The sequence below is a fragment of the Otolemur garnettii genome, unplaced genomic scaffold (assembly GCF_000181295.1).
Source record: "Otolemur garnettii isolate 467f Iridium unplaced genomic scaffold, OtoGar3 scaffold00077, whole genome shotgun sequence".
Lineage (NCBI taxonomy): Eukaryota > Metazoa > Chordata > Mammalia > Primates > Galagidae > Otolemur > Otolemur garnettii.
In genome coordinates this window covers 6,684,207-6,695,586 of record NW_003852472.1, presented here as the reverse complement: position 1 = coordinate 6,695,586, position 11,380 = coordinate 6,684,207, and the positions used below count along the sequence as shown (strand labels likewise).

The window sequence follows — 11,380 nt, the reverse complement described above, 5'->3', positions numbered from 1 at the left end:
AAAAAAAAAAAAAAAACTTCCTCCTTCAAACAGCCTCCCTTCTAAGAACCTCTTAACATTCAGTGACATCTGATGTACCTCCCTCTCTCTGGCCCTGGGCCTTCAACTTTATTCCTTAAGCATTCTTTCCTTCCTGCCCTCTCTCTCTCAGAAGCCTCTGTAGATTTTTTAGTTCTTTACAACGTCCTCACTACCCAATCCAACCTGTCCTTTCCCAAGGGACCTGAGTATCACTTATTATCCCTTTCCCCCATCTCTGGCCTTAGAGAAAACATGTTTTCAATAAGGAAACTGCAGTCGCCTCAAGAGTCACTTACCCACTATTACCTGCCTGTCCCAAGGAAGATGGTAAAAGGCGAAAGAGTGACTGGCTCACCTTAAACTGTTGAGGCTTAAGCTACTGCTGTTGTAGGCTGACAGTGGCTGGGAGAGGCTCTGAGACGAGGGGTGGGCCTGCACAGATGGAAGATTCTGATGGAGCAGCTGGGTAGGGGACTGTGGCCTGGGTGGCCTCTGCACCTGAGGCTGCGGGGCGGGCTGAAGCTGGGCCTCCGGGGGGCCCTGTGGTGGCTGTGCACTCGGAGGTGGGGGTTGCGGCAGGGCCTCTGTGCGAAGTGCCAAGTCAGGATCTGGAGAAGGAGCTCGGAGCTGGGACTCCAGCTGGGGCTGGGGTATCGGCTGAGCGACCTGAGGGCAGGGGTCTTTCAGCACCACAGGCTCAAAGATCGGCTCTTTGCAACAGTCCTGGCTCTTCTCCTGGCTTCTCTCTAGACCCGATATCTTGGGGACAATCGGCCCTGCATCCTGGCTGTCACGTTCGGGTAATGCACCAACACCCAACTCTGAATCTGTATGGGGGAGACAAAGACAAAGCCACAGGCAATGTGAGCATGGTCCAGCACACAGTCCCAACACCAGTGCCAGCTGTCCTGTGTGGCGTGCCACACCGGGAATGGGGTCCATGGCAGATGACGGGCAGCCTCTGTCCCTGGGGCAGCAATGACCCTGGGCTGGGAGACAGGGTCAGAAAAACCATGTGGCCAGAGGAGGCTTCATTCAAGAAAGCAGCTGAAGCCACTTTCTGAAAATAAATGTTCTCCTTAATCTCTGCATTCTTTTATGGTTCACAGTTAAGAGAAAATAGCTGACAAGTTGATTTTTTTCCTTTTAAAACAAATATAGTCCCTGAATATACAAAACAGAAGTACTTTATTTTTTAAAGGTAAGTATTTTAAATAAGAAATGAAGCAAATGTTATTTAATGACACAAGCAAATGTTATTTAAGCCACATGTTTTTTCTTGGCCTTCTCTTCTTCACTCCTTGCTACCTTCACCAAAGAGATAGATTTGACATTTACAGATAATTTAGCATGTGCTAAACTTTTGGCCAAAAGGGAGGCTCCCAGTGCTCACCAACCAATCCCAGCAACAACTGAGAACAAAGGTGCCGACGGGAGGGAGTCCGCAGCCAACTGAGCTCAAAGGGTATGTGCGGATGCTGGACACTGCAACTATTCATAAAAAAATAGGAGAAATATGCTCCTCTATTAACTACAAGATTAGATTCCCTCCAAAGGTCATGCCATATCTTATGGTTATCCCATAAGCCAAATTCCATAAAATTCTTAAAATACTGGAAGACCAGTATGGCATTAAACTAAAAAAAAAAATAATAATAAACTTTTCTATTTAGAAGTACGTTTGTATGTAACTGGAAGAAAAATACCTTTCCCACATTTTGTGGTAAAATGATGATGCATCCTTTGATTACCACATAGTTTATAAACAGAATAGGAAACAGAATAGGATACAGTACTCTCTGAAAGGAGGGTAACTTTTAGGCATTCCTAAATGAATTAATTGCTTTGGGTATGCACTTGTTCTTCCGGTCTTACTATAACAAGTGTGAAAAATATTCAGTATCCCTCCTGTTTCTTTGTATTTCTATTTTTTAAATTTTTGTACAGGAAGTCTTGCTATGTTGCCCAGCCTAGAAGGTAGTGGCTATTCATATGGTGATTATAACTCACTGAGGCCGTGAACTCCTGGGCTCCAGTGATCCTCCTGCCTCAGTCTCCTCAGTAGCTGGGATGACAAGTGTGTGACACTGTGTCTGGCTGATATATATCTGTTTATGTGCTCTGTGTATATACACTTGTTTGTCATTTTTCTTCCTCAGAATGGGCATCAAAGCGGTTCATTATTTTCATTATCTTTTTGCATCTATTCAGGCCCTGGTGAAAAATTACTCCAGATGCCTGACACCCTAACTCACACAGATTTCTGTCCACTGTTGTCTTAAGAACCTTTCTAGGGGCTAGGCGCCTGTGGTTCAAGTAGCTCAGGCACCAGCCAAATACACCTGAGCTGGCAGGTTTGAATCCAGCCAGGGCCTGCCAGAAAACAATGATGGCTGCAACCAAAAAATATCCGGGCGCTGGGGCAGGTACCTGCAGTCCCAACTACTTGGGAGGCAGAGGCAGGAGACTCACTTGAGCCTAGGAGTTGGAGGTTGCTGTGAGCTGTGATGCCACAGCACTCTACCCAGGGGGACAGCTTGAGGCTCTGTCTCAAAAAACAAAACAAAACAACCTTAAAGTTCACAAAACCTTAGTTTCTAACTTTAGGGCTCAAAGAAAGCACCAAGCTCCTCGATGTGGCTTAGACCCGATTCAGCCAGAAGAGTTCCCAAATCAAGAAGGAGACCCGGCTCGGTGCCTGTGGTTCAAGCTGCTGAGGTGTCAGCCACATACACCTGAGCTGGCAGGTTTGAATCCAGCCTGGGCCCACCAAACAATGACGGCTGCAACCAAAAAAAATAGCCAGGCGTTGTGGCGGGTGCCTGTAGTCCCAGCTACTTGGGAAGCTGAGGAAGGAGAATCGCTTCAGCCCAGGAGTTGGAGGTTGCTGTAAGCTGTGATGCCATGGCACTCTACCCAGGGGGAAAGCTTGAGACTCTGTCTCAAAAAAAAAGAGACCATTCCCGCACAGTGAAGGGATCTGTGTCTGTATCTATCTATCTATCTCAATGCTTTTTCATAAAACTTGCCACATTTTTCTTCCACTGCAAGCCATTATATGGATGCACTGAAAATGACACGCTTCATGCAATGCAGGCTGGCCACCCAGGTCTGGGACAGCATGCACCAATGGCCCGGAAATCCTAACAATACAAAATAAAGGAGGGATTTCACTCAAGGTAAAGTTCTGTGCGTATGAGCAGGGACTCTCCTCATGCAGACAGCTAATTTAGGATTACTATGCTTGCCACAATGGCAGGAACATGTTGTTATCCTTTTGTACTGCCTCTCTCTGTTCTTTCTGACTGGGCTGGTGAAGAATAAATCAATCAATAAATATTGTCTTCCTTGGTAAGTTTACATTCAAACTCCCTCTAAAAATCAATGTACAAAGTTTTCCCTCACATAAAAGAAAAGCTGCCTTTTCCAAAAGACACTACCCAGAGGACATCATTTAAATTTAGCACATTAGAAACACATAGGTAAGTACTACATAGATCTAGCTTGACTGCAATCTTGTTATTTAATGAGCCTCTAGAACAGTGATTTTCAATGGGTGTGCTATGAAAGGATCTTAGATGTGCTGTAAAAAATTTTGAAGATCATTATTTCCAAAAGAAGTTCGAAGCACAATAAGTATAATCTTTTTTTTTTTTAATCAACATAATTTAAGTCTGCCGTGGAAGTTTAACTACAGGTTCAAGTGTGCTGTGAGATAACAAGGTTGAGAAACACAGCTCTAGAACTTGAGGAGCACAGCCAAGAGTGCAGGAACACCCTGCAGGCTTTTGCTCCCTTCATGGGGCCTTGTACAGGCCAGTGAGGTTGACTTTCCAGTTTCTCCTGATGCCCCACCATCTCAATCCCAACCCCACCATAGCCAGAGAACCAGTAGTGGTGCTAAGCCTGTGGCAGTCACCACCATCACCAACAAGCAAGGAGGGCCAGAGACCTCTCCAATGCACTACAAATCTGTACAGAACCATCTGTGACTAATGAGGAAGGAATCTAGAAAGCAGACTTTTGATACACGACCAGAATACAGGAGACCAGCACTTCTCAAACTGTAAAGTGCAACCAGTCACCTGAAGACTTTATCAAAATCCTGATGCTCTGGGGTTTGGGCTCCAGAGCCTGCCTTTCTGAGCATCTGCCAGGTAATGCTGATGCTGTAACCCTTGCACTACTGAGTAGCAAGGATCCTACTCCACCCTCTCTCACTAGATGAGGAATAAGCCCAGAGAAGTTAAGGAACTTGTTGCCTAGAGGGCATTTAAGTTCTATCTAGTCCCAATTCTCCAGTGCCTTTTCTCCAATCTACATTATGTTTCCCTCCACTAAAAAACAAAAACATGAAAATAGAGCACAGAACGGTAAGTCCAGGATTCAGTTAAAACACTTAAGCACACTGCACTTGAAGTGTAAAAGGTTAGAAAAGCTATAAAGCGTTGCTAGAATACCCCACTCCAGCTACCCCTGAAAGCCACCAGCAGCGGTCCATCCATGCTAGGGTGACCAGATTTTAACATTTGTAAAGCGGGACAACATGGGGGCAGGGCCGGGGCAGGGCAGGGGCAGGGACGGGGCAGGGGACAGGGCAGGGCAGGGCCTGACAACAATGCAAACTTTGATAAGCAGTTCTCGATAATCACTTCTCAACAATTATTTGTTATTATTACAGCTTAACATTATAAAATTAACAAAAATAATATAAAACTCATATTCTGGCAAAATAGCCACATGGCAGCCGAAAACCATATATTCCCTTCCTGTTCTCCCACCTGTTGGTGCATTCTTTCCAAAAATCAGGACTTTTTTAAAACGCTGCAGGATGCAGGACAAATTGTTAGAAAGCAGGACTGTCCCGCCAAAAGTGGGACGTCTGGTCACCCCAATCCATGCTCTGGTGCTACAACCTGTAAGCAAGGCAGTGACAGGTTTGGGGCTGCTAAGAACTTTGGGCCTGACAGAGTTTTACGACCTCCCTCTTACACTAGTCTCTTGAGGCACAGATTAGGCGTCATGCATTTTTGTAGCTAATCGGTAATGCATTTCCTCTTCCTTTCAATTATTCAATAAATGTATCTTCCCAGTTAAGCTTTTCTATCTTGACAGTCAATTCGCCTTACTGTGCTTCTCCAAAATTGGCAGGAACACATTTGTAAAAATCATTTTGTGCTGCACTGTGTGCTCTGAATTTGCCAAAGGATGAAAAAAGGAAGGAAATTTGCTGAGCTTGAAAGAAATGAGAATGTGCAAATTGGGTCGTCTTATTTAAATGTTACATTCATTACATTTTGGGGGTTTAAAAATCTCTTTTCTTGTGATTATAAACACAACACATCATGCTTGTAATAAAAGAAATGCAAATTAAAATTATATTGCATACTGTACAGTATAAAGGGTGAATGTATTACACATCTAACATACCTCAGTAGATTTCTCAAAAAATTAAAAAGCAGTTGTACCATTTGACCCAACAATCCCACTACTGGGATCTACCCAAAGGAAATCATTATATCAGAAAGATATACTGTACTTGTATGTTTGTTGCAGTACAATTCACAACAGCAAAGATATGGAACTAGCCTAACTGTGTATCAGCCTATGAGTAGGGAAGGAAAATGTGTTGTGTGTATGTATTTACACACACCCACCATGAAGTACTACTAAGCCATAAGAAAGAATGAAATAACATCTTTGTAGCTACTTGGGATGGAACTAGAGGCCATTATGCTAAGCAAAGTAACTCAGGGATGGAAAGTCAAAAAATGTGTTCTTACTTAAAGCTGTGGATACACATGGTCATAAAGGAGTGAAAAAATAGACATTGGAGGAGATGCCAAAGATGGGAGGAAGGAGAGGAAAAATTACCTACTGGGTCTAATGTGCGCTATTCAAGTGATGGGTACACTGAAAGCCCAGGTAGCACCACTGAACAATACTTCCATGTAATGAAACTGCACTTATACCCCCGAAATCTGTAAAAGTAAAGTAACTGTCCTTCCAGGATACTTGATTCAAACAATAAATTTTTTAAAAATTCAAAACAGATTAGGAAAAACTTATTGAATTGTTGATGTAGGTTCCCTTGTATGGGAATGGGCCCTGCTTCATTCTTTACTAGCTGAATGCAAGCCCTACCACCTCTGTTGGGGCAATTTAGCAACCCTTAGCAAAATAACACAAGGAGTTCCTTAGATCTAGTATGGGAGATTTGGTCTACAGAAACTACCACAGTCTGAACCACAAGTTGGAAAAACAAGCCACACGTCCTTAGCAGGGGACTGATCAGACACATTTGGTGCATACATGCAATGGAAAACACCACAACCATGACAATGAATGCTGAATGCACAGTGTGTGGCATACCTTACTTTCTGTTAAAAAAAAAGGTGGGGGGGGGGGCTCAGCACCTGTGGCTCAAGGGGCTAAGGCTCCAGTCATATATACCTAAGGTGGCGGGTTCAAATCCAGCCCGGGCCCACTAAACAACAATGATGGCTGCAACCCAAAAATGGCTGGATGTTGTGGCAGGCACCTGTGGTCCCAGCTACTTGGGAGGCTGAGGCAAGAGACTCGCTTGAGCCCAGGAGTTGGAGGTTGCTATGAGCTGTGACGCTGAGAGAAGATACTGGAGAGGGGCAAGGTCTGGGAGAACAGGTCTTCTCAGGGAGACCACGAGGATGCACCTGCAGGGCCCTCTCCATGGTGACTCAGCTCTTGGGAATTTATAGGCTTAACTGCCTGGAACCTGGAAATTTCCAAGTTCTGTGGGGGCTGGAGTAGCATCTCCCACTTGATTCAAACTGGCCAATGGGAAGGGTACCTGTGGGGTGGGACTTTTTGACTGTCAATAAAAAGGGAAAGACCAAGCCAGTTGGGGAGCGCGGCTGTTTGGAAATCTTCTATGCTGTAAGCTCCCGGCTGATGAATAAAGCCCCTCCTCTTATAACTATGGTGTTTGGGTGCTCTTTCTCTCCGTTGGGCCTCGTCTTCCTGCAACAATGCCATGGCACTCTACCCAGGGGGACAGCTTGAGGCTCTGTCTCAAAAAAAAAAGGGGGGGAGATAATATATATTCATTTTATCTTATGTGCCAAGTAGCTCTGGAAGAAAACCCAAGAAACTAGGAACAGTTGTCATCTGTCTGGGGGCTTGGGGAGGAGTGACAACCAGATAGAATTGGGAACCGGAGGGTGTATATTTTTCTTATAAAAAAATAAGAAAATGTAATGTGTAAATGTGCAATAAATTTGAAAATGATTTTTAATGAACAAATTGCTAAAACTAAAACAAAAAAATCAGTAAGTAACCTGAAAAAGTACTCAAGAAAGTACTGGGAGTGTCCAACATTTTTTCTTTTCTGCCATACACATTGGAAGAATAAGAGTTGTCTTGGGCCACACAGTAAATACACAAACACTAAGGAAAGCCCATAGCCAAAAACAAAAAAGGTCTGTGCATACTTTTTGTGATACCAAGACACCACAGATAAGCGAAAAAAGAGCTCACAAAATGATCACTTAGCCCCCTGGCCCTGGGTTGAACTCCCTAATCTACACCTTGGCCTCTCTACCCGCCCTGCCAAAGTACCTGTGTAACAAATTATTCCTGTCACCTAAACTGAAAACCAACTGCAAACATTATTAAACAAAGGGAAGAAGAAAAATTATTCACAAAAATTATAATTGCGTAGCTACAAAATATAGACAGCCAGCTGAAAAATATTAGCACTAGTAAGAGAGCTCAATAAGGGATCCAAACAAAACCCACAAATAACAGTAGCTTTTCTATATATCAGCAACTGTCAGAAAATAAAATTTTAAAAGGATCTCCTTTATGAACAAAAATCATACTACTTTGGGAATGAACCTAAGAGGAAAACAAGGCCTGTAAAATTTTAGAATTGCATTCCCAAAGTGCTCTCTTTCAAAGTGTTTTATTGTGCAAAAAGAAAAAGGAGAGAGTGAGAGAGAGAAAGAAATAAGTCCAATTTCTGGAAGAGGTGGTTCTCCTGAGAAGAAACTACCCCCTGCCTGTCACAATGACTGGAGAATGTTGGTGGCTCTTAGGAGTATTAGATTCACTGCTATGTCAGGTACAATCCCACACAATGAAAGCTTAACTTACTTTCTAAATCCCATTGGACATTCGTGTACCTGAAAACCCCAGAATCCACCTCTGTTTTTGCGTAGAAATACCAAGTTTTGGCATGGTTTTAATATATGCTAAATTCTCCAGGAATTCAACTATGGTAGTTTGTTATGGCCTCAGGCTTAACCACGAGTTATTCTGTATTTGGGAAAATCATGACATCAGTGGTAAGGCCACTTGTGGTACCTGCATTGCCACAACCACACATTTGTATGAATTTGCATTTGTAGCAGTGGTACTTATATAGCATTCTATGTATAGATTCAAGCAGCTGACACCATTTCACTGCTTTGTAATGTAAATAAACATTTATGTAATTAAAGCATGTTACGCCTTTCCACTTATTTCTCCTTTGTATTCATTAGGGCTTTATATACATTTTGAAATTATATGTGTAGATGGGCACATTAACTATATATTTCATTCCAGAAGGTAAAATCGAGTGTTATAAGATATTTCTTATATTACACAAAAGTAGCATTGAGTCTGGAAGAGTTGAGCCTCAAAGGGTTGTTGTAGAAATGAATCAAGTCACGTAAAGTACTTTCCACAATGCAAAGCACACAGTAAGTGATGAATCAATGTTCCAAAGCTTTTCTTTCTTTTTTGAGATAAGAGTTTTACTTTGTTGCCCTTGGTAGAGTGCCATGATGTCACAACTCACAGCAACCTCAAACTCTTAGGATTAAGTGAACTTCTTGCCTCAGTCTTCCAAGTAGATGGGACTAGAGAGGTACTTGCCACAATGCCTGGCTATTTTTTTTTAGATGTGAGGTCTCCATTTGCCTTAGGCTGGTCTCGAACTCAGAAGCTCAGGCAATCCACCCACCTTGGCCTCCCAGAGTGCTGGGATAACAGGTGTGAGCCACTGTGCCCAGCCCCAAAACTATTATAAAGAAATACTTAATGTCATGGAAAACATCTCATGACAAAATTACTATTTAATAAAAGAAAGCACATTATTATCAGTATCATCTCAATACCTAAAATTATTTGTGTAGATGTACACAGGTATGCACAGAAAAAGACTGGAAAGATTAAATACATCAAAATGTTAATCGTAACCCATGATCCAGGAATAAACATTGACTTTGATTTTTTTATTTGTGCTTTTCTTAACTTTCCAAATTTTCTATAATGAATATATATTACTATGAAAATAAAAAGAAACGTTATGTTTTAAAATGAGGTATCATGAATACACCTCCTCTAACAGAAAAAGTAAACTGAGAACACTTAACTAACTGCTCAGGGCTTTTAAAATTGCCTCAGCTACTGAATCGATTTTCTAAAAATCTCTTCACTAAGAGGACAGATGAATATCTGCCTCTCAAAAATGAGAACAGGAAATGGTGTACATTAAGCTTTTCATCTATTCTTCAATATTTCTAACTGGTTCTACACCTGGGTGTATTTGGGCAGAAAGAAAATGGTGAATACTGACAGAAGGAAAGAAGGAAAAAAAAGAAAAACAAAAACCAAACAAACAACCTCTCCCAAGGCACAGCTTTTGTACTTCTGGTCTTTACACATCTTTATACTTGTTCAGAAAGTCCTAATAGGACTTACTCATTACAAGGTCATTACTGCGACGAATCTGAACAAGCCTCAAAGACATCAAAAAACCATGTGAGGCATTAGCCATTAGGCAATGTATCCACCTAGCCATCCCTCCATCTTTATCTTTTTTGAATGTCTGACCCAGAAATGTGCGTATCCTATTTTTACATTTTTCCATCTTTTAGTAACTTCTCTACTTATTTGTGCAAATGACAGAGCCACAAAGACATATAAGAACTGAAGATCACAGCCAAAGACAAATAACTCAGACTTTAAAGCAAAGTGGGAACATGAATAAAGGACTGAGCCGTCTGGAAACATGGAAGCATTACATTTCAGTGAATCAGCATGCAGTCAGCTCAGGTCCATTATTCAAACACCTTCACTTATCTATTTTATTACCTCAAATAAAATCTCTTTTGAAGCAAACACTGTATGTTTTGTATGTAACTTATTAAAACACAAACTGCACTACTGAATTAACACAGCAATACTTTTAAACAACCCCTCCACATTTTAGATTCTATCTCTAAACCTCCACATTCCAATGGTGTTTGGCAGAAAAAGTCCACCTTCTCTAACATACAACTCTCTTTATTTTCCTCCTCTCCCTCTTTTCTTCAAATCATTAAACAGACACCAGTTTGTTCCAGTAGGAGATTCAATTACTCGAACGAATGCAAGGGTAACGTTCAGTCTTGCAGCTCTTCTTCTCGGTCACTGAAACTGTACAAATAAATTGAGGAAAACCCACTGTTTGTTCAAGGCAAATTAATTTTCAAACACTGCAAGAGTGGGAGATCAGGGGAATGATGGGTGCTTGGCAGAGCTCAAAGAGATTCCATTTTGTGCTTGTCATGTTGTGTAAACATTAATTACCATCTGGGAGGCTGAGCTCTGGGCTATAGTCTGTATTACAAACCTCTGAGGGCCTCCAGGGTTCCTATGAAAAGCAAAATCCTAAATAGAAAAAAATAGCCATTTCATCTGCCAAAACACCAGTAGCCCACTGGGAAAGCCGAGTGGAGTCCAGCAGATTAGAGGCTGCTGTTTATTAGAGGAGATAGTTAGGCTATCACCTAGTTTGGCAGATTAACCCACCATAGGGTTTATCTGTTAGGGATTAAAGAAAAGCAACATGCCGCTGTTGAGTGTACTTAAAACTTATTTTGAGTTTATTCCTCCTAAACCCACAGCAAGAAAACCTCAATCCCCAGGCACACCTCCATGTTCCTGATGCCTTAGGACCAAAAAATCTGCCTTCTAGGAGGTTTTCAACCATAGTCTTTGCCTGTGAAGATGGGAGGCCATCTGAATGGCTCTGACCTACAGAACAAAGAGCCTTTAAAGGTCAGCCTGGGCCTGTGAACATTTTATTTTTTCTCCAGTTTTTAGCAAATAAGAGCAATGAAGGACTCTGGAGATGAAGGATTAAAATTAGAAAGAGAGAAATGGGTTATGGTCATTGGTGGGTGGAAGCCTTTAGAAAGTCTTTTAAAATTCCAACAACGTCAAGGTCACGTAAATCCCTTGTGTTTTTTACTTCACACAAGGAATAGATTATGTTCCTTCATATGCTTGGCACTGGGCGAAGCCCTGAGGACATGGAGATAAACAAGCAGCAGGCTCTGTCTTCCAGGCG

General features: G+C 42.0%; 1 protein-coding gene across 3 annotated transcripts in view; it reads right to left on the bottom strand.

The window, feature by feature from the left end:
• The window catches only part of AUTS2 (AUTS2, activator of transcription and developmental regulator), a 1,212,799-nt gene that overhangs the window by 30,353 nt on the left and 1,171,066 nt on the right, over positions 1-11,380 (bottom strand). For all 3 annotated transcript variants that reach the window (XM_003794208.3, XM_003794209.2, XM_023515688.1), the window contains exon 7: positions 377-848. In XM_003794208.3, coding sequence (XP_003794256.1) covers positions 377-848 — 472 coding nt within the window. The remainder of the gene's footprint in view (positions 1-376; positions 849-11,380) is intronic.